The sequence below is a fragment of the Salvelinus sp. IW2-2015 genome, linkage group LG18 (assembly GCF_002910315.2).
Source record: "Salvelinus sp. IW2-2015 linkage group LG18, ASM291031v2, whole genome shotgun sequence".
Taxonomy (NCBI): domain Eukaryota; kingdom Metazoa; phylum Chordata; class Actinopteri; order Salmoniformes; family Salmonidae; genus Salvelinus; species Salvelinus sp. IW2-2015.
Window position 1 is genome coordinate 5,425,210 of NC_036858.1, and position 23,971 is coordinate 5,449,180.

At 44.9% G+C, this 23,971-nt stretch overlaps 1 protein-coding gene across 3 annotated transcripts; it reads right to left on the minus strand.

The window, feature by feature from the left end:
* Nucleotides 1-286: 286 nt before the first annotated feature.
* Nucleotides 287-23,796, minus strand: LOC111977362 (monocarboxylate transporter 12-B-like). Of its 3 annotated transcripts, XM_024006749.2 has the most exons (7): nt 23,529-23,796; nt 20,006-20,281; nt 8,816-8,919; nt 5,382-5,525; nt 3,357-3,954; nt 1,809-2,068; nt 287-1,029 (listed from the first exon to the last, which is right to left on the minus strand). In XM_024006749.2, the coding sequence occupies exons 2-7, from the start codon at nt 20,131-20,133 to the stop codon at nt 794-796; spliced, it is 1,470 nt and encodes a 489-aa protein (XP_023862517.1). In that variant the 5' UTR covers nt 20,134-20,281; nt 23,529-23,796; the 3' UTR covers nt 287-793. The 3 variants fall into 3 exon arrangements, with proteins under 3 accessions (XP_023862517.1, XP_023862518.1, XP_070304356.1); XM_024006750.2 differs by lacking the exon at nt 20,006-20,281 and having other exon boundaries at nt 23,529-23,795; XM_070448255.1 differs by lacking the exons at nt 20,006-20,281; nt 23,529-23,796 and adding an exon at nt 12,274-13,577.
* Between the last annotated feature and the right edge of the window lie 175 nt (nt 23,797-23,971).

The window sequence follows — 23,971 nt, forward strand, 5'->3', positions numbered from 1 at the left end:
GGAGAACAGGAGGCTTCTTAAAGAAAAATAACAGGTCTGTGAGAGCCGGAATTCTTACTGGTTGGTAGGTGATCAAATACTTAGTCATGCAATAAAATGCAAATTAATTACTTAAAAATCATACAATGTGATTTTCTGGATTTTGTTTAGATTCCGTCTCTCACAGTTGAAGTGTACCTATGATAAAAATGACAGACCTCTACATGCTTTGTAAGTAGGCCAAAACCTGCAAAATCGGCAGTGTATCAAATACTTGTTCTCCCCACTGTATATACAGTACAAGTCAAAAGTTTGAGCACACCTGCTCATTCAAGGGTTTTTCTTTATTTTTTACTATTTTCTACATTGTAGAATAATAGTGAAGACATCAAAACTATGAAATAACACATATGGAATCATGTAGTGACCAAGAACGTGTTAAACAAATCAAAATATATTTTATATTTGAGATTCTTCAAAGTACCCACCCTTTGCCTTGATGACAGCTTCCTTAGTTACATTTAAATTGGCAGTCATGTCAACCCTGAAAGAGAAAGGCACATAAAAGGTGCAATAACATCACAGGCATGATAGAGAGATTATTTTAAGTCCATATTTTGGCTAAAGTTTATCTGGTTACAGCATAATTATTTACCTTCCATTTAGTGTCCATTTAGCATCTGAGGAAAGTCATTCCCAATTCTGAACTATCACGCTAGATTATGTGTACCAATTGATGACTGTTTCTCATAATCTTCAATGTACTTTGGTATTCTAACAAAACAAATGCATAATTACATAAAAGCGTCCAATGTTAAGAATTTGCTGTGTTGACTGAAGGGTTCACATCTTTACTTGAGGCTGTGTAGAAGTCTGATCGGCAAGGATCCTGTTTGGGGTCTGTGTTTTTATTTTTGTTTCTGTGCTTTTGGGTCCTGCGACAGTGGCGTATCCCCGTCACCGTGCTGATGACCAGGGAGCTGGAGATGAGGGCAAAGCCACTGAGGAAGAAGGTGGCCGTGTAGGTGCCTGTGGTGTCAACCAGCCAGCCTGCAGAGGGAGGAGGAGGAGAAAGGAGGTATGAACATTCACTTTGGCTTTCACTTGATGGGTGGAAGAAAAAAACGCATGTCTTGTGGACTTCCTGACTAATGCATGTGTTAATACATTCATAATTAATCATTTTATTCAGTAAAAGTACACTGGTGGGTAATTTAACAAACTATTGCTGCACTTAATGTAACATTTGTGCATCCATGAAACAAAATTTTCAAAGTAACGTCACGTGAACATTTGCAACTTTTGTCATTAATTGACCAATCAAGCATTGATGGTGTATTGTTCATACCAAGATACACCCTTGACAAAACATTATCATCCAAAGGTAAACTTTTGCAACATTGGTCATTAATTGACCAATGAAACATCAATGGTGTACTCTTCAGGCCAGTTTCCCAGACACAGATGGAAGTTCTCCATTGAAATAGATTTTTAGTCCAGGAATAGGTTTAGTCAGCAACTACAAATAATTTCAGAATCAAGACTGAATAATTGGGTCACTTTAGAATTACATAAGGTTACTGTAAGTGAGATTGTTTTCTGTTGAATTAGTTCAAAGAGACCAGCAGGCTTGCTCTACTTGATCAGAGGGAGTATATGGGCGGTCCAGAAAAAAGTTAAATGTCTACTAATTGTTTACAACTTGCAAATGTGGTCTTGTACCACTAAAAGCTTTCATAAAGACCACTTTTGCAATCAGCAAACAACGTGGAGACATTTACCGCTATCTCTTTTGTACACCTCCTGTTCTACGATTGGTTAGTACTTACCTCCTATTGGAGGGCTGAGCAGGTAAGGGATGGCATGTAGGAAGTAGACAATCCCTAGGGCGGAGGAGAGGTTATGTGTCCCCACAATGTCCGAGGTCACCACAGGTATGAGGGCAACGTAGGCGCCATCAAAGTACCCATAAAACACAGAGAAAGGCACCAGCAGGGCGAACGTTCGCAGGAGAGGGATGAAGAGGCAGCACAGTCCCTCCATGCCCACTGCTATCATGTAGCACACATTACGATACTTCTTCAGGCACCTGGGGGTGAGAAAAACAGTGGACACAATCAGTCTAAAAACACAGATTTTTCATGTTGACCATCTGAACGATTGGCGGCTTAACATCCAATAGCTTGTCAGAGGAAACCAGCTTTATCTTCAAGATACAATTGGGTAACAGCTCCATTTCGTTAGAGTAAAACTGGGTGACAAACAGTTCACTAAAAGGTGAGATTACAAGAAACGACTGAAAACTCTACATGTGACTGTTAAACACTCTGAATATGAATCTTTACTGGATAAGAAAAGCCTGGACCCATATCTATGTTAATGCTTAGCTTCTGCTTTTCACACAAAGACCTAAAGAAAGAGACAACGCAACAAATTAAGGTACATTTTAAACCTGTCTTCTGGTCCGAATAAAGGTACGTTTTGAACCTGTCTTCTGGTCCGAATAAAGGTATGTTTTGAACCTGTTTTCCGGTCCGAATAAAGGTATGTTTTGAACCTGTCTTTCCGGTTCCTAATTAAAGGTGTCAATATTCTTGAACCTGTCTTCTGGTCCAAATAAAAGGTACGTTTTGAACCTGTCTTCCGGTCCGAATAAAGGTATGTTTTAACCTGTCTTCTGGTCCGATTAAAGGTACGTTTTAAACCTGTCTTCTCGGTCCCTAAGAAAAGGTATGTTTTGAACCTGTCTTCTGGTCCGTCCAAATAAAGGTATAGTTTTGAACCTGTCTTCTGGTCCCGAATAAAGGTACGTTTTTGAACCTGTCTTCCGGTCCGAATAAAGGTATGTTTTGAACCTGTCTTCCGGTCCGATAAAGGTATGTTTGAACCTGTCTTACCTGTTCCAAATAAAGGTATGTTTTGAACCTGTCTCTCCTGGTCTCAATAAAGGTATGTTTTTGAACCTGTCTTCCGGTCCTAATAAAGGTATGTTTTGAACCTGTCTTCCGTCTGAATAAAGGGTATGTTTTGAACCTGTCTTCGGTCCTAATAAGGTATGTTTTAAACCTGTCTTCCAGGTCTGAATAAAGGTACGTTTTGAACCTGTCTTCCGGTTCCGAATAAAGGTATGTTTTGAACCTGTCTTCCGGTCCGAATAAAGGTATGTTTTGAACCTGTCTTCCGGTCCTAATAAAGGTACGTTTTAAACCTGTCTTCCAGTCTGAATAAAGGTACGTTTTGAACCTGTCTTCCAGTCCGAATAAAGGAAGGCCGGCCTATTAAAGAGCAAAGGTGACTGAGGCACTATATATGGAATGAAAATACCTATATTGTGTTGGCATACTCAATGGAACAACATCTTTAAAACTTTGGCTTACCTCCTGTCTACGAGCCAGCCGAAGGTGATGTTCCCCACGATGTCAATGACCCCCAGGATGGACATGAGGAAGGCGGCCTGGTGGTGGCTCACACCCACGTCCAGTGCATACGGAACCAGGTAGACGAAAGGCAGGCTGCAGCCACTGGCTAGGAACAAGAAGCTCACTGCCAGCATCAGGAAGTCAGGCATGAGCAGGAAGCAGTACTCCTGTATGGACTGGAAGCAGAAGCAGCGGTGGCTGTTGTTGTTGTTGTTGATCGCCAGTGATTCCTCTAACATGCTTACCACCGGAGCTTTCACCCCATATCCACACTCAGTGTCCAACGGGACTGGACCATGAGCCTCCTCTTCTTCTTTCAGAGTGATAGGGCGCAGTAATGCCCCACAAACACACAGGTTGGCAACGACACCCCCTAGGATGAGCAGGGCCCCACGCCATGAGTAGTGCTCTATGAGCATCTGGACGACAGGGGCCAGGATGAAGGTCCCGATGCCACTGCCTGACATGGCGATCCCGTACGCCAGGGCTTTCCTCTCACAGAAATATGAGCCCACCATGGCTATGGCAGGGGTGTAGCAGAGGGCAAATCCAATACCTGTAAATCGAAAGACAATAAGGTTTTTATTTTATTTTTATGAGACATACTAGGGCATCCCTTTTGTCCCTGAATTACATGATTTGCATGATTTATAGGGGCCCTAATGATAATAATAATAATAATAATAATACATTGGATTTAAGCACTTTAAAGGGGACAGCACTGAGCTAGCCTGCAACGTCACTTCCTGGATTAACTCAAACTGCGCTTATTGTGTCCACATAAACCTCCTACATGAGACGCCATCTCAACCAACTTCCTTGGCTTCAAATGCGCTATTGAGTCTTCTCATAGGAATGAATGGTGTCACATGTTTGATGGCTTTGTCAATTCATATATATATATATATATAGTGCATTCGGGAAAGTATTCAGACCCCTTCACATTTTCCACATTTTGTTACATTACAGCCTTATTCTAAAATTGATTAAATTAGACACATATCTGGGGAAGGGTACCAAAAAATGTCTGCAGCATTGAAGGTCCCCAACAAAACAGTGGCCTCCATCATTCTTAAATGGAAGAAGTTTGGAACCACCAAGACTCTTCCTAGAGCTGGCCACCCGGCCAAACTTTTGGAGTTTGCCAAAAGGCACCTAAAGGACTCTCAGACCATGAGAAACAAGATTCTCTGGTCTGATGAAATCAAGATTGAACTCTTTGGCTTTAATGCCAAGCTTCACGTCTGAAGGAAACCAGGCACCGCTCATCACCTGGCCAATACCATCCCTATGGTGAAGTATGGTGGTGGCAGCATCATGCTGTTTTTCAGTGGCAGGGACTGGGAGACTAGTCAGGATCAAGGGAAAGATGAACAGAGCAAAGAACAGAGAGATCCTAGATGAAAACCTGCTCCAGAGCGCCCAGGACCTGAGACTGGGTCGAAGGTTCACCTTCCAACAGGACAAAGACCCTAAGCACACAGCGAAGACAATGCAGGACTGGCTTCGGGACAAGTCTCTGAATGTCCTTGAGTGACCCAGCCAGAGCCCAGATGAACATCTCTGGAGAGACCTGAAAATAGCTGTGCAGCGACATTCCCCATCCAACCTGACAGAGCTTGAGAGGATCTGCAGAGAGGAATGGGAGAAACTCCCCAAATACAAGTGTGCCAAGCTTGTGGTGTCATACCTAAGAASACCTAAGGCTGTAATCGTGCCAAAGGTGCTTCAACAAAGTACTGAGTAAAGGATCTGAATACTTATGTTAATGTGATATTTCAGTTTTTTTTTAAATGATACATTTGCAACAAAAAAAACACACTACATTTTTTTTTGCTTTGTCATTATGGGGTATTGTGTGTAGACTGATGAGGGGAAAAAACTATTTAATACATTTTAGAATAAGGCTGTACCATGGAAAACCTCAAGGGGTCTGAATACTTTCCGAATGCACTCCCCAAATACAAGTGGGGGGCGACCCACCTGTGAGGACCCCCAGGGTGAGGTACAGGTACTCCAGGCTGGTAGCGAAAGAGCTGAGGACCAGGCCGATGGAGGACAGAAAGCCACCAAGGATCACAGCGATGCGGCACGACAGACGGTTCCCAATGAAGCTGCCTAGAGGAGCTGTCAATCACAACAAAGTACACATGTTAATATGGGATTGTCTGCTGCACTACAGTAGTACAGTCAGTGCTCGTGAGAGGGGATGGCTTGGTGGTTCTGAGGTACCGGAACACATGAGGAAAAAAAATGCCATAGGCAAAGAGCTTTGATCTGGTCGGACAATTCAAGCCCGACCCTACCAGAGCCCTACATAAAACATATTTTATGAGACCCTACCAGAGCCCTACATAAAACATATTTTATGAGACCCTACCAGAGCCCTACATAAAACATATTTTATGAGACCCTACCAAAGCCCTACATAAAAAATATTTTATGAGCCCAAGCCTAAATTACAAAACATGATTGTGGCGTAACGTTTGTACAATATATTGCCCTACCGCATATTACGCACCGCAACAAAACATAAAAGCACACCGATTTAAGAGGTCTTTGGTAAATATTGGTCTAGGCTACTGAAACAAACTCTATCAGGCCTATCATCGTTGACTGTGGACTGCATTATTATGCATATACTGTATGGGTTGGTTAGGGTAGACTATATCGACAATATTGATGTTCCCGAACAGATTTCAGTTGGTTTTAAATGTGGTGGCTTAAATGGGCTACTGTCTGTTTTTATCAAACCGCAGATTCGTTCGCGTCTGCGCTCTATAGGCCATCATTCTACCGCCAACAACGTGCCATATATTCAACCGCAAATAATGTTGCATACCAGAACAATCCTATAAGAAAAAAAGACAACTAAAAGGCATATTAAATCATTTTAGATACATGTTAAAGTGTTGTCTATCAGAGCAGAGAAAATGATAGGCTACAGATGCACGTTCTCTTTCTGTTTCACCACAGCAACTGTCACCTAGTCTACAAGGTTGTGGARGCCTAAACCAAGTCCCGGCTGCCCTAATCAATTCTCAGAATATCATGCTCGTGCTCGTGAAATGTGAAAACTCTGTGTTTTCACATTTATGTTTTTTGGGGGGCAGTAAGATAACTAATGAGGTTTAGTCATGGATTTAGCTCTGAACGCTCTTATTCAAATTGTTACATTGCAAACGGTGAATATAATGTTTCATACCACTAGAGTTACTGGATCCCGAGCACATAGTTTCCGGAACACAGTCTTACAAAACTCAGTACAGTATGTTCTTAGTTGTTTTACCTCTGCCAAAGACAGGTGTATCATGAATGATTTGTGGTTGGTGTACAATGCCAAGTACATCTTGTACTCTGATTTGACAAATATGATGAGTAATGTGCTGAGTAAAAATCAGCAGGGGAAAATACACATCCAGGTTGATAACTGAAAAGCTTATGTGTCATAGCGCAGGGGGTAATATGAGGACTTTTAACACAGCTCCCACAGTTAATTTTAAATGTATGTGTTTGCTAATGTTTTTATTTGAACAAACACATGCAGATACAGTATGTGAACAAACACATGCAGATACAGGAACAGAGAGAGTAACACCAATTCAGCAAAAAGTTCAGCTCCAAAAAAGATACCCCACTGCTAGTTTCAACACATATTAAATAGTTGCAAGTTAACATTTACTGAAATGTGTGTCACTTTGGACCATTGATACTGTGAGTTAATACAAGACCATGAGAGGGGTTTGTGATCCGCAGCAGTCCTCTGTGACCTATGCTGACTGGCCTTGGCATACGCCTGCCTAAACATGTTACCTAAGTCAGTCTTGATAAAGGCTGATACGAGTCAGCATAAAGGTCTATTTTTACATGCCTTTACCGTCTCTATCATAGTGTCACATTTCACTGGGTGCAAGCAAAATAAACAAACTCCATATGTGTTGGGATCATAGTGTTGTAACACTGTTTTGGTATTTCAAGATGTTCCCTGTGTGTTGTTAACATTGTTCCCTCAAGAGCTAAATCGACAGGGAAAGAAGCAACCTCCTCTCTCTGTCTACTTTAGTCAGACAAGGGATTGTCAGTACTTTGTTCTTAAATACTACTGCACTAATGTGTACAAACTAACAAGAAACAATCCTATGCCTTCAACCAAAAAGGTTTTTAAAGGGCAATCAACATGTCCAAAAGATCCAAGAAACATTTCCATGGTGGAGATGAGAGAAAGCTGTGTATCCTGGAGAGTTGGGTGAGACTAACTAAAAGAGCCAAAACATCACTACTTTCCTACGTAAGAGGGGTTAAACATCCCAATCTAGAAGAAGCAGCTAAAACTGACCGATGGGTTGGCTGAGTTACACACTGCCTGTCAGCAGCTTGTGACTTTATCAACTGAAGCATACTGTAACTTTGCTGTGTGATTATAAAAAGCACATTTACATGACATTGTCTTCAGTCTTATATCTGTACTATTTCTCCTGTCTTATCCAATGTCCTGTGTGAATTTTAAGTATGCTCTCTCTAATTCTCTCTCTTTTTCTCCTTCTCTCTCTCTCTTTTTTTTCTCTCTCTCTCTCTCTCTCTCTTTCTCTCGGAGGACCTGAGCCCTAGGACCATGCCTCAGGATTACCTGGCCTGATGACTCCTTGCTGTCCACAGTACACCTGGCCGTACTGCTGCTCCAGTTTCAACTGTTCTGCCTGCGGCTGTGGAACCCTGACTTGTTCACCGGACATGCTACCTTGTCCCAGATCTGCTGTTTTCAACTCTCTAGAAACAGCAGGAGCGGTAGAGATACTCTGAGTGATCGGCTATGAAAAGCCAACTGACATTTACTCCTGAGGTGCTGACCTGTTGCACCCTCTACAACCACTGTGATTATTATTATTTGACCCTGTTGGTCATCTATGAACATTTGAACATCTTGGCCATGTTCTGTTATAAACTCCACCCGGCACAGCCAGAAGAGGACTGGCCACCCCTCATAACCTGGTTCCTCTCTAGGTTTCTTCCTAGGTTCCAGCCTTTCTAGGGAGTTTTTCCTAGCCACCGTGCTTCTACGACTGCATTGCTTGCTCTTTGGGGTTTTAGGCTGGGTTTCTGTACAGCACTTTGTGACATCAGCTAATAAAAGAAGGGCTTTATAAATACATTTGATTGATTGATCATGTGTCCTAATTGGAAGTGAAATGATGCACCAAATATCACACCTAGTTGTTTTAGTTGTCAAACTGAGTTAACTTCTCCTTAGTCCTTCAACAGCTTTTATGTTTACATCCAATGAACCAAATTAATTTTATCACTACCCTGGGCATTGAGCAACCTGTCTAGACCACGCGCTGCAAGTCAATGCCAGGCCCAGCGTGAAACCAGATCACTGTTGCTGAAGCAGCACTTGACTGAGGGCCATGATGACTTACCACACAGCATAGTGGTGCAGTCCACCAGACTGTGGATCCAGGCTGTCCCTGAATAGTCCGCTCCAAAGTGCATCTGAAACTCCACAAAGAAGATGGAGATGCATCTGGAACAGAAGAAAAGGCTCAAGATGAAGCAAAATCATGACAAATAACAACCATCTTGCACATTTCAAATAGGTATATTTTTCCTAGTGGTTTGTTTTGACACAAATTTGACACGCTACAATGGTGCACACACACACACAGCACATGTTCTCAGAACACACTGAGGTTTCTTCAATTATGTAATTACTCTTCTCCAGCTAGACATGGTGATGACCTGAGTGGTCAGAGGGAGTGATGCAATTGTAATGAATTGTGTAATCATGGAGCTGAGGGGAGAGCTGTAAAAAGCCTGGGACGTGTGGGAAGAACGCCTGCTTGGGGGTTAATGAGCCACAAGCTCCTCCGTCCGAGTCTGCAGCAAGGCTGCACCTGTACAAACTGTACAGGACTAGCACCATGCAGACGATATGGGACAAATCACTCAGTGTGAATGTGACGGCCATCTGATCTTCACGTCCTCTCCAGCACTGGCCAGAGTACGCACATGGGGGTCCTAACACACGGCAGGCCTGCTGTTTCCTCACACGCGCACACACAAAAACATGTACGCACGCTGTCTGATACAGCTGTTTTAGGGGTTTAAACTCCCTCACTAGACCTAAAAGAACCTCAGGATCACTGATGCATATCGAGAAAGTGAGGAGTTCACTGCCTAGATTTATTACATTAGGTTACTTTCAAACCCTTGGTGGAATTTCCCCCATTCCTTCCAATTCTGACCAATTACTACTTTAAATTATCTCTGGCAGAGTCACAACGTGCAATAGGGTAAAGGCTCAAGGTGACGATCTGAGCAGGCAAAATCAGTTTACAAATTATTGAATAATGTTGGAGGGACAAACATGCTCTTCCTTGTTTGATTGTTTTCTAATTCTATTCTACACAAAGGATTGCATGATGGAAATGTGAGACTATAATCTCCTTCTTTATCCCTCACCCAACAGGCAACCTGACTGAACTCGTTTTTTTCAGTAATGCAATTCATTAAACCCCATTTAACCCTTGGCCTATAATGGTCGCGCTCCCGAGGAAATCCAATTAACATAATACAAAATGTCCCCAACAAAATCCGTCTGTTTAACTAGAGATATGTGTATTTTTGCTGCATCTCAATCCACTGCATCTGCCAATATTGCCCTTCAGCATCTGCAATTAAAGGTGGCAGAGCTAGAGTGTGTTTTTCAGTCCATGAGACTGAAAATCAGTCTTCTCATTCTTATATCTCTCAGATGATATAAGACAGACAGTTCAGAACAAACTTCCATGTAGTGAATCTGTTATTCAATGGGTTTATATTGGTTAATAGCAGAAATGCCAAATTCAATGTTTCATTCAATCATTTTTGTATATATATTTTTTTATACCTTAAGGGGTTTTAAAATTCAATATCAAATAGCTAAATGATCTTTGGTATGACCATCTTAAAATAATTCCATATGTTAGCTTAGAACCCTCCTCCTCCAGCTTAGACAGGGCTTAGACTCTAGAGGGTACACTCGGTAACAAAACTTGAAACATTGTGAAACCTTGAAAAACTACATTTTAGAGGAAATGTTCAAACACAACCATCCTCAGTCAGGGTTTGTAGTGCTTCACTGTAGTCCTATACTGAAGACCTGCTACTGACCTGCAGGTTGTTTACCAGGCACCCAGTGTAACCTGAACTGGAGAGTGGAATGGCAAAAGATACCTCTTGTCACTTTAGTAAGTCTTGTTCTCATGTCATACTGAGTCCAAGTTGCACTATATATAGAGTTGACCTACAGTACCAGTCAAACGTTTGGACACACCTACTCATTCAAGGGTTTTCCTTATTTTAACTTTTTTTCTATTATTATAGAATAATAGAGAAAACATAAAAACTATGAAATAACACGTATGGAATCATGAAGTAACCAAGAAAGTGTTAAACAAATCAAAATATATTTTATATTTGAGATTCTTCAAAGTAGCCACCCTTTGCCTTTAACAGGCACACCTGTTAATTGAAATACATTCCAGGTGACTACCCCATGAAGCTGGTTGAGAGAATGTCAAGAGTATGCAAAGCTTTTATCAAGGCAAAGGGTGGCTACTTTGAAGAATCTCAAATATAACATATATTTTGATTTGTTTAACACTTTTTTGGTTACTACATGATTCCATATGGTTTGATGTCTTCACTATCATTGCAGAAATGTAGAAAAACCTTTGAATAAGTAGGTGTGTCAAAACGTTTGACTGGTAATGTATATTACATACACTGTTTGGAACCAGTTCAGGGAACAGAACCGAAAACAAAAGTGATCTTTACTGTTTCCGAACAGAACTGTTATTTTAAAAGTATTAGAAATGGTTTATAGCGTTCTTTACGTTACGAGCATTTTTCCCCCAGTCCCACATCATATAAAATAAACATTACATCATATGTAATAACATTTTTATCATACTATAACCGTGCTATTGTTTGAAAATAATTGTATTGAAAAGGATGTACAATGTTTCTGTGTAAGATAATACGGATTTTTGAATACCCTTCACCTCATACACTAAATACATAGCCCACCATTATAGAGTGGATGGATAGCCTGCATCAAGTTTGAGTCACACCCTGATCTGTTTCACCTGTCTTTGTGATTGTCTCCACCCCCCTCCAGGTGTCGCCCATATTCCCCATTATCCCCTGTGTATTTATACCTGTGTTCTCTTTTTGTTTGTTGCCGTTCGTCTTGTTTGTTCAAGTCAACCAGCGTTTTGTGTCTCAGCTCCTGCTTTTTTCAGTCTCTCTTTTCTCGCCCTCCTGGTTTTGATCCTCGCATGTTCTGACTCCGAGCCCACCTGCCTGACCACTCTGCCTGCACCTGATCCTGATCCTGCCTGTCGACCTGTACCTTTGCCCCCCTCTGGATTACCGACCTCTGCCTTACCCTGACCCTGAGCCTGCCTGCCGCAMGATACCTTTGCCCCACCTCTGGTTTACCTTGTCCTGTCTATTGCCTGCCCCTGTTGCAATATTAAACCATTGTTTATTCGACGCGGTCTGCATCTGGGTCTTACCTTCATACCTGAGAGTACGAACTGGCCATGACTGACCCAGCAGACCCGGACCAGTTGCGCAACGCCATCTCCTCCCAAGGAGCCTCCATTGGTAGGCACGAGGAATTGCTTAGTGGGCTGATGGAGGGGGTCCAAACGTTGGCTGAGCACCATGACCGGACACCGGAGCAGAAGGCAGACGTTTTACGTGTCTGATTGTGTTTTTTTGTTCATTTATCTGCGTTGTTTGTAACTMATTTTTTTTGTATTTTTGCACATAATGTACCTTCTCTTATGGCCGAAAATAACTTCTAGACATCAGGACTGCGATTACTCACCACGGACTAGCAGAATCCTTTTTCTTCTTTCACGACTCTGACGAGTCCGAGGATATACGGCTCCCTTGGGAACAGGCCCCAACCCCAGTGATCTGCGTGAAGAGGATGCGGAGAAAGATAGGCCGGAAGGCAGGCTGCCTTCTGAGGAGTAGGAGGTGATCGAATAAACCTCCACTCTCCTCAATTCTGCTCGCAAACATGCAATCTTTGGACAATAAAATGGATGAGTTATTAGGAAGATTAAACTACCAATGGGACGTTAAAAACGGTAACATCTTATGCTTCACGGAGTCGTGGCTGAACAATAACAATATCAACATACAGCTGGCTGGTTATACGATGTACCGGCAGGATAGAACAGAGGCATCTGGTAAGACAAGGGGCAGCGGTCTATGTATTTTTGTAAACAACAGCTGGTGCACGATATATAAGGAAGTCTTGAGCCATTGCTCGCCTGAGGTAGAGTGTCTCATGATAAGCTGCAGACCACATTACCTACCGAGAGAGTTTTCGTCTATATTCTTTGTAGCTGTTTACATCTCACCACAGTCAGAGGCTGGCACCAAGATAGCATTGAATGAGCTGTATTCCACCATAAGCAAACAAGAAAACGCTCACCCAGAGACGGCGCGCCTAGTAGCCGGAGACTTTAATGCAGGGAAACTTAAATCAGTTTAACCTAATTTCTATCAACATGTTAAATTTGCAACCAGAGGGAAAATTACGCTGGACCACCTATACTCCACACACAGAGATGCATACAAAGCTCTCCCTCACCCTCTATTTGGCAAATCTGACCATAATTATATCCTACTGATTCCTGCTTACAAGCAAAAATTAAAGCAGGAAGCACCAGTGACTAGATCAATAAAAAAGTGGTCAGATGAAGCAGATGCTAAGCTACAGGACTGTTTTGCTAGCACAGACTGGAATATGTTCCGGGATTCCTCCAATGGCATTGAGGAGTACACCACATCTGTCATTGACTTGATCAATAAGTGCATTGATGACGTCGTCCCCACAGTGACCGTACATACATACCCCAACCAGAAACCATGGATTACAGGCAGCATCCTCACTGAGCTAAAGGCTAGAGCTGCCGCTTTCAAGGAGCAGGACTCTAAACCTTATAAGCTTATAAGAAATCCCGCTATGCCCTCCGACGATCCATCAAACAGGCATAGCGTCAATATAGGACTAAGATCGAGTTGTACTACACCGGCTCTGACGCTCGTCGGATGTGGCAGGGCCTGAAAACCATTACAGACTACAAAGGGAAGCACAGCCGAGAACTGCCCAGTGACACGAGCCTACCGGACGAGCTAAACTACTTCTATGCTCGCTTCGAGGCAAATAACACAGCACCAGCTGTACAGGAAGACCTTTAGAAACGTCAACATTCACAAGGCTGCAGGGTCAGACGGATTACCAGGACGTGTACTGCGAGCATGCGCTGACCAACTAGCAAGTGTCTTCGCTGACATTTTCAACCTCTCCCTGTTCGAGTCTGTAATACCAACATGTTTTAAGCAGACCACCATAGTGCCTGTGCCCAAGAACACTAAGGTAACCTGCCTAAATGAATACAGACCTGTAGCACTCACATCTGTAGCCATGAAGTGCTTTGAAATGCTGGTCATGGCTCACATCAACACGATCATCCCAGAAGCCCTAGACCCACTCCAATTTGCATACCGCCCCAACAGATCCACAGATGATGCAGTCTCTATTGCACTCCACACTGCCCTTTCCCACCTGGACTGAACAAACACCTATGTGAGAATGCTCTTCATTGACTACAGCTCAGCGTTCAACACAATAGTGCCCTCAAAGCTCAAAAATAAGCTAAGGACCCTGGTACTCAACACCTCCCTCTGCAACTGGATCCTGGACTTCCTGACGGGCCGCCCCCAGGTAGTAAGGGTAGGTAACAACACATCCGCCACGCTGATCCTCAACACAGGGGCCCCTCAGGGGTGCGTGCTTAGTCCCCTCCTGTATGCCCTGTTCACTCATGACAGCACGGCCAGGCACGACTCCCAACACCATCATTCAATTTGCCGATGACACAACAGTAGTAGGCCTGATCACCGACAACAAAGAGACAGCCTATAGGGAGGAGGTCAGAGACCTGGCCGTGTGTATTGCCAGGACAACAACCTCTCCCTCAACGTGATCAAGACAAAGGAGATGATTGTGATTACAGGAAAAGGATGACCGAGCACACCTCCATTCTCATCGATGGGGCTGTAGTGGAGCAGGTTGAGAGCTTCAAGTTCCTTGGTGTCCACATCACCAACAAACTAACATGGTCCGAACACACCATGACAGGTGTGAAGTGGGCACGACAAAACCTATTCCACATCAGGAGACTGAAAAGATTTGGCATGGGTCCTCAGATCCTCAAAAGGTTCTCCAGCTGCAACATCGAGAGCATCCTGACTGGTTGCATCACTGCCTGGCATGGCAACTGCTCGGCCTCCGACCGCAAGGCACTACAGAGGGTAGTGCGAACGGCCCAGTACATCTCTGGGGCCAAGCTTCCTGTCATTCAGGACCTCTATACCAGGCGGTGTCAGAGGAAGGCCCTGAAAATTGTCAAAGACTCCAGCCACCCCAGTCATAGACTGTTCTCTCTGCTACCACACGGCAAGCGGTACCGGAGAGCCAAGTCTAGGTCCAAGAGGCTTCTAAACAGCTCCTACCCCCAAGCCATAAGACTCCTGAACATCTTGTGAAATGGCTACCCAGACTATTCACATTGCCCCTCTCATCTATGCATAGTCACTTTAATTAACTCTATCTACATGTACATACTACCTCAGCTAACCGGTGCCCCCGCACATTGACTCTGTACCGGCACCCCCTGGATATATTGTTATTTTTTACTGCTCCTCTTTAATTACTTGTTACTTTATCTCTTATTCTTATCCATATTTTTTAAACTGCACTGTCGGTTAGGGGTAAGTAAGCATTTCACTGTAAGGTCTACACCTGCTGTATTCGGTGCATGTGACTAATACAATTTGATTTGATTTGGACATGCTGCTGGAGCAATTCCGCGGGTCGTCTGGGGGGCAGCCTACCACACTTCATACCCCTCAGCAACTCGGCAGATAGCAGTGCCGTCCCACTGGCCACTTCACCTTCCCGGGATCCGGAATGCTTTAATGGAGAGCCGAGCACGTGTCGGGCGTTTATAGCTCAGTGTACCCTCATTTTCAAGCTTCAGCCCTCCTCCTTCCCCTCTGATCACTCCAAAATAGCCTACCTCATCACGCTGATGTCTGGAAGGGCTCTCACCTGGGCTACCGCTGTATGGGAACAGCAGCCGGCCATATGCGCGAGCATGGAGGGGTTCATGGGAGAGGTGAGGAAGGACTTTGATGCCTCGGTCTCCGAGAGAGAAGCTGCCCGGAAGCTAATCCAGCTCCGGTAGGATTCCCACACTGTGGCCGACTATGCGGTGGATTTCCGTACGTAGGCAGCGAAGAGTACGTGGAACCCGGAAGCACTATTCGACATGTTCCTGCATGGCGTCTCAGAGGATGTTAAGGACAAGCTTGCAGCTCGGGAGTTACCCACAGATTTTGACTCCCTCATCGCTTTGACCATTCGCATCGATGGGCGATTGCGGGAACGACGGATGGAGAGGAAATTCGATTTCACTCTCTCCTCCGAGTCATCCTGGAAGACCTCGACGGTCCCGTGGCCGAGAGCACCCGAGATTTCCCGACCGTCCTCAAGAGTCACCGAGGAGGGCCGAGGCACTGTTTCCTGAGCCCATGCAACTAGGCAGAGCTGGGCTGTCGCCAGTGGAATGGCAACACTGGATCAGCACAAGGAGCTGTCTGTATTGCAGGACTTTTGGACATTTTGTGTCCTCGTGTCCAGTCAAAGACCAGGCTCACCGGTAGGAGTGAGTACTCTGGTGGGCCATATGGGGAACTTTTCTGCTTCCCTTACTCACACCCCTTTTCATGCCATTCTGCTGTGGGGAAACCAGTCCAAATTTCTCCGTGTCCTCATTGACTCTGAGKCCGATGAGAGCTTTTTGGACACCACACTGGCTTCCGAGCTGAACATCCCCACTCAGCCCCTCTGCATCCCCTTGGATGTTAGAGCGTTGGACGGGCACTCTTTAGGTCAGGTCACCTATAACACCACTCCCATCAACCTACGTGTGTCAGGGAATCACAGCAAGACCATTCAGTTCCTGCTCATCAAGTCCCCCCAGATCCCGTGGTTTTGGGATTCTCCTGGCTCCAGCTATACAACCTACTCATCAACTGGTCTACGGGTGCCATCATGGGCTGCCAAACCCATTGTCTGAAGTTGGCGCTACCTGCCCCGGGACATCTTCCTGGGTCCTCGGAGGTAGTTCCAGGTCTTTCTTCCGTTCCCGCGGAGTACCAGGATCTCCGGGAGGTGTTCAGCAAGTCCCGGGCTACTTCCCGTCCACCACACCGCCCCTATGACTGGGGGATTGACCTTCTCCCTAACACCACACCGCCCCRGGGGCGTCTGTACTCGCTGTCGGGACCTGAAACCAAGGCTATTGAGGACTACATTGGGGACTCCCTAGCTACTGGATTTATCCATCCCTTCTCCTCTCCAGCTGGCGCAGGGTTCTTCTATGTGGAGAAGAAGGACAAGACCCTGCGCCCATGCATTGATTACCGGGGACTCAATGACATCACTGTAAAGAACTGTTATCCGCTACCACTTATTTCTTCGGCCTTTGAGCCGCTCCAGGGGGCCACTGTGTTCTCCAAACTGGATCTACGTAACACCTACCACCTGGTGTGGATACGAGAGCGGGACAAGTAGATGACCACTTTCAACACGGCCAGCGGCCACTACGAATATCTGGTCATGCCCGTTGGCCTCACCAACGCCCCTGCCGTGTTCCAGGTTCTGGTGAATGATGTTCTCCGCGACATGCTGAACAGGTTCCTCTTCGTCTACATTGATGACATACTTGTCTTCTCCCGCTCCCCCGAAGAACACGTGCTCCATGTCTGGCAGGTTCTCCAGCGCCTTCTGGTGAAACAGTTGTTTGTTAAGGCGGAAGGTGCGAGTTCCATGGCTCCACCATTCCCTTTCTGGGCTACATCATCTCTGCTGGGAGCGCCACGAGAAGGTGAAAGCGATGGTGGATTGGCCTCAGCCTACGTCCAGTGTGCATCTGCAATGCTTCCTGGGGTTCACCAACTTTTATCACTGCTTTATCCGGGGTTACAGAGCCCTGGCCTCCCCCTGCCCTCACCTCTACCAAGGTTCCGTTCACGTGGTCTACGGCCGCGGACTGGGCGTTCCGGGACCTTAAACACCGCTTCAACACGGCTCCGGTCCTGCTTCATCCAGACCCTTTCCCATCAGTTAGTGGTGGATGCCGACGCTTCGGATGTCGGAGTGGGGGCTGTTCTGTCTCAACGTTCTACCCTGGAACTTAAGCTGCATCCCTGCACCTTCTTTTCCCACTGCCTCACCTGCACGGAGATGAATTACGATGTTTGGACCAACCACAAAAACTCCAGGCAGGCGAGATGGGCCGTGCTGTTTTCCCGGTTCAACTTTTCCATCTCCTACCGGCCGGGGTCCAGGAACGTCAAGCTGGATGCCCTGTCTCGCCGCTATAACCCCACGGCTACCACCCCGGAGCCCGAGACCATCCTTCCCTCCTCGTGCCTGGTGATGGCACTCAGCTGGGGTATTGGGAAACAGGTTCGGGAAGCGCAGCGGTCCCAGCCGAACCCTGGAGGAGGCCCAGATAACCGGATGTTTCGTGCCTGATGCTCCTCCACTCCGCGGTCTGAACGTGGCCATTCCTCCAGGCTTGCTGCCATCCCGGCTTCCCGGCGGACGCTTTTGGTGGCCTACCATGTTTCGGACGTCCACCGCCTTTGTCACCACCTTGCATGGTCTGTGGCACGGAAAACACAGCCCTCGACAAGCTCCCTGGTCTCACATCTCCCTGGACCCTTTGTCCACAGGTCTCCCCCCGTCTGATGCACATCACCATCCCTGACCGTGGTGGATCGCTTTTTTCCAAGGCCATCCAACTTCATTCCTCTCTCCAATGTTACCTCTGCCAAGGAGACCGGCCCAGGACAGGTGGCGCAAGCATCTTCTGGATTCATGGAACATGGTCTCCGACCGCAGCCCTCAGTTCTCGATTCCCGGTTCTGGAAGGCCGTTCTGCACCTCAATTGGGTCGTTGGCAGCCTGTCCTCCGGGGTCACCCAGTCTAACGGCAGCGGAGCGAGCCAACCAAGGACCTGAGACCACCTGAAGCTGCCTGGTGCCACCAAACCCCACCACCTGGAGCCAGCAGCTGGTGTGGGTGGAAACAGACGCCCGCAACACCCTTCCCTGGTCTTGCCCACCGGGCTATTCAATAATTTTGAGTGTTCCCTGGGGTATCAGCTCCGCTCCTTCCCTGAGCAAGAAGAGAGGTCGGCAATAACCCTTCTGCCCAGATGTTTGTCCGCCACTGTCCGTCATGCCTGGAGGAGAGCCCGGTCCGGCCTCCTCACCGAAACCACCTGTCCAGGTATAGACAACAAGCGGATCGCCACTCCGGATCCCCGGTATCGTCTCGGGCAGAAGGTAAGGCTATCCATCCGGGATTTGCTCCTCCGGGTGGAATCCCGCAAACTCTCCCCCCGGTTTATCGGCCCGTTCCCCATCTCCAAGATCATTAGCCCCTCTGCTGTTCATCTTCTGTTGCCCCGTACCCTTTGTGTACATCCCACATTTCATATGTTCAGAGTCAAACCCATGTCTCACAGCCCTTTGTCTCCCGTTTCCAGGTCCAACCTTCTCCCCCATCTCATCGACGGCCAACCGGCTTACACGGTGAGGCGTCTCCTGAAGGTTCGTCATCAGGGCTGGGGGTTCCAGTATCTTGTTGACCTGGAGGGTTATGGCCCGAAAGAGAGGTGCTGGGTCCCCGCCAGGGACATCCTGGACACAGGCCTCATTGCGGATTTTCAGCGCTACACCCCGGTCATCCAGGTATGTGCCCAGGTAGGACCCCAGGTGGTGGTACTGTCACACCCTGATCTGTTTCACCTGTCTTTGTGATTGTCCCCACCCCCCTCCAGGTGTCGCCCATCTTCCCCATTATCCCCTGTGTATTTATACCTGTGTTCTCTGTTTGTCTGTTGCCAGTTTGTCTTGTGTGTTCAAGTCAACCAGCGTTTTGTGTCTCAGCTCCTGCTTTTTTCAGTCTCTCTTTTCTCGCCCTCCTGATTTTGACCCTTGCCTGTCCTGATTCAGAGCCCATCTGCCTGACCACTCTGCCTGCCCCTGATCCTGCCTGCCGACCTGTACCCCCCTCTGGATTACCGACCTCTGCTTTACCCTGACCCTGCCTGCCGTCCGGTACCGTTGCCCCACCTCTGGTTTACTGACCCCTACCTGCCTGCCTTGTCCTGTCTATTTCCTGCCCCTGTTGGAATATTAAACTATTGATTATTCAACATGGTCTGCATCTGCATCTTACCTTCATACCTGATAGTATGGTTAAGTTTTGTTTGATATTATAACGTGCCCCACAAACTTAACTGTACTCAAACACGTAAAAAAATAAGCTAATAGTCTGATTTGATGGGACGCCCACTTATACTGTAAAATAAACACACAGGTTTATCATTCCACAGTTCTCAGAGTTGTGTCAGGACCAAGCCAGGGGAACTCCATGACCCTCTCTTCCTGYCAGACTTACCTGGTGACGGCACGTGTGCAGACAGTGACCAAGAAGCAGCCGGCCACAATCATCCAGCCCCAGCCCCCATCAGGAGAGGGGACCGCTGGCCTCTTTTTCCCCTGAGCCATAGCCACAGCATGAACCATGCTCAGATCCTTTTTCGGTTCCCTCTGTTTTTCTCCTGTTCTCAGTCAAGACCCAGGGACACCTCGCAGACAGACAGCCTCACACAGTCACACCCAGCATGGGATTGCACTGGTTGTTGAAGAGGCTGTTCAGTTCACTTCAGTTACACTGTTGTAGAACACAGGGAGAAGCACATATACTAGCTAAGACTCTATGAATAGGTCAAAAGGCGGCTCGGAATCATTAACAGGCATCAACAAAAACACCTCAGACATCTTCTCTGGGTCTGGGTCTGAAACGTGTCCAGCCCATTCAGCATTTGTTGAGGACTCAGCCTACAAACAAGACGAGTCACTGTTGATGTGCATGTTGAAATACTTTACTCCCCCAGCCCAAGCAGAACAGTGAGGTGACAGGTTTATTGACATAGGAGTCCATGAGAGGATGTGTTTACTGCCAGGGTGTCAGGGATAACTCGGGGCGATTACAATATTAACTTCAGACCCTAGCTGCCTTCTGCTATTGTGACCTCTCTGAGCTCGTGGCATGTGCTGCTCTAAAACACTTCCTATAGAAACACATCTCTTCAGCTTTGGTTCCATTAGGAACTTGACTTGGCTACCCTCCATTAGTTTAACAGCAATTCTCTGAAATGTACTTAAGCATGTAGCAACAAACGACAATCATGTTTTGATTGATGAATGTCAGTTAATGTCAATACGTAAAGGAAAAATCCACTCAAATTATATTTCGGTTGTTTTGTTTTTTTGTTTTTTTTTGGTCACCAATCACATGATGCAAAATGCTTCATCATCACTTTGCATCTTGAGAATTCTATATCTTGAAAACTGGACTGCTGACATGCAAAACATTTTGCGACTGTATCAACAATGTAATAATGAAAAAAATACCAGTGGTATTTTCCTTTAATTAAATCAGAATTTCAGTCTGATACCAAACACACTATATCTATGATATCTTTGTATGGAAACTAAATAAATAACTTTTTAAACTAAGAATGTGGAGGATATAAAGTTGCATCATTTTTTGACTCCATAAAGGCTAATTGTATAGTTTCATTGTTCCAGCTGCTGAGCCTATGTCAGCCACATGTCTGGTTCCAAACTGGACTAAGGGGTAAACGTAAGATATTAAATGTAAGTATGCTATGTGACATTTCGTATAGTATGTATTAATTTGTGGATATCCATCATCCATTTTGTATGATATGTTACAAATTACAATTAATATTATAGTACGTTAGGAAYTGTAATTCGTACAATATGTTATGAATTGAAATTCATAAAATATGTTACAATTTGCAAAATGTATGATATGTTACACATTACAATTTGTTGAGGCTAACGTTAGCTAGGTGGCTAATGCTAACGTTAGCTAGGTGTCTAACGTTAGCTAGGCCAGATATTAGGGTTAGGGGTTAAGGTTAGTGTTAGGAGTTAGGTTAAAGGGTTAATGTTAGTGGAAGGTTTAGCTAATATGGTAAGTAGTTGAAAAGTAGCTCAAAAGTAGTAAGTAATTCCAAAGTTGTTAATTAGCTAAAATGCTGAAGTTGTCCATGATGAGATTCGAGTACACAATCTTTGAGTTGCCAGACGTTCGCATGATACCAAACGTAACATATCATACTAATTTGAGTATCTCAGAATTACGTTTACCATGTTRCATCTAGTCTATGAGACCAGGCTGCTGGTTCACCAAGACCACCTCTACATTATTGCACAGCAGAGATTAAAATCCGATATCCCTTTGAGTTCATTAAATCCCAACTATAACTAGATCTTACATAGCCTACTGTGGAGAAACTGTCCATCTAAATTTAGCTGATTTGATAAAAAAATACGATAATTTCATGCCTTGTTTGTTTATCATTGTTTTGTTGACCTTAAGACATGTAGTCAGCAAAGTTTTGAGTAGGATATCAAGTTCAGGAGATGTCTGAACATTCAATATTGCGCTTGAAATGTATACGTGAATACACACTACCGGTCAAAAGTTTTAGAACACCTTCTCATTTAAGGGTTTTTCTTTCTTTTTTTACTATTTTCTACATTGTAGAATAAAAGTGAAGACATCAACACTATGAAATAACACATAGAATCATGTAGTAACCAAAAAAGTGTTAAACAAATCAAAATATATTTTATATTTGAGATTCTTCAAATAGCCACCCTTTGCCTTGATGACAGCTTTGCACACTCTTGGCATTCTCTCAACCAACTTCAACAGGAATGTGTTTCCAACAGTCTTGAAGGAGTTCCCACATATGGTGAGCACTTGTTGGCTGCTTTTCCCTCACTCTGCGGTCCAACTCATCCCAAACCATCCCAATTTGGTTGAGGTCGGGGGATTGTGGAGGCCAGGTCATTTGATGCAGCACTTCATCACAATCCTTCCTGGACTCTCAAGTGGCACGGCAGTCTAAGGCACTGCATCTCAGTGCTCAGTACCAAGAGTGTGCAAAGCTGTCATCAAGGCAAAGGGTGGCTATTTGAAGAACTACAAATATAACATTTATTTTGATTTGTTTTACACTTTTTTGGTTAGTACATAATTCCATACGTGTTATTTCATAGTTGTGATGTCTTCAYTATTATTCTACAATGTAGAAAATAGTAATAACATTTTAAAAACCTTGAATGAGTAAGCGTTCTAAAACCTTTGACCGGTAGTGTATGTTATCCAACAATATGTTTGAGACTCGTATAATTAAGGCTGCAGAAAATATAATATCACACAAGSACATCTAGCACAATATAGACAAAATATGACAATATGGCAATGGATAGGTCACAGAGGGCTGACATTCTATGGTGGATCACGCGGCTGAAATGTCGACAATTTGGACTGGGTCCGTAATGAAATATCCCCCTAAAAAAAGTTGCTACTTTTACGYCTCTTGAATTACATGCACCTTCTTTTGAAAACCAGTTAGCCTTACATCTGCAAGTTAAATGAGTGTAGAAATGTTCGCCACATTTCTTCATGACGAGATGCAACAGTTGTGAAAAACGTGGAGAGGGGAAACGTGTAAAACACACTGACCCATGTAGTTCCTTTCTCTTTTTGTTATTTGTGTTATCTTAAAGACTGCAATAATCTACAGTTTATATAATACAACACTTGTGAATCAGTAAGCATGCAACGGTTCAGCAGAATCAACCATTTTGGAGACTGTTACATTTTGTTCTGATAGAATACGTTTCGTTCTCATCATCATCAGTGAAAGCTCCAATAGGCTACTTGAACATCAAAGGCTCTTGGCTGCGTCGCTACAAATGTTTGAAAAACAATCAATGGGAATTAATACACACAGTAAAAAGCTTCGAAAAAATATATATTTTTAAACATAATTTCCCCCACAGTTTCTAAGATTCAGCAATAATAAGCTTCTTACCTTTAAGTCACACACATCCAGCTGTTGTTCAGTTGCATAGTTCGGTCAAGTCGTTTGCAGCTCCCTGTTCATTAATCAAAACGTACACAGTATCTGTTCTGTGCCATTAAGTGACCTCACAATCCACTACAGAACCTTTGATCCTGCATGTATTCTGGCATCAAAAACGTTTAGGGATAAGTGAAAAGTCTGCGCAGATGGGGGGGTGTGCAGGCTTGGGACAGACCCCAGACTCATGTGCGCGAACAGGAGGAACTTGTTAACCTCCACCCTGGCTGGATGCCCCCCTCCTCCTGCACTCCTCTCAACACGTGAGAATAAATTATGCAGTTATACTCTCTAAACACCATGTCCACAACGCTTGGTAAACCAAATGTAAGTGGTGATGAATATCCGACTGTACATCGATGAATACCGGATACTGTAAGATCAATAGTTTACTG

Bases quoted from the DNA above. Each gene is read 5' to 3' on its own strand.
- LOC111977362 (XM_024006749.2), bottom strand. From the start codon at position 20,133: ATGGTTCATGCTGTGGCTATGGCTCAGGGGAAAAAGAGGCCAGCGGTC. The intron at 3,955-5,381 runs GTGGGTCGCCCC...TTCGATTTACAG, and splicing joins CACCCTGGGGGTCCTCACAG to GTATTGGATTTGCCCTCTGC. The intron at 1,030-1,808 runs GTAAGTACTAAC...CTCCCTCTGCAG, and splicing joins GCTCAGCCCTCCAATAGGAG to GCTGGCTGGTTGACACCACA.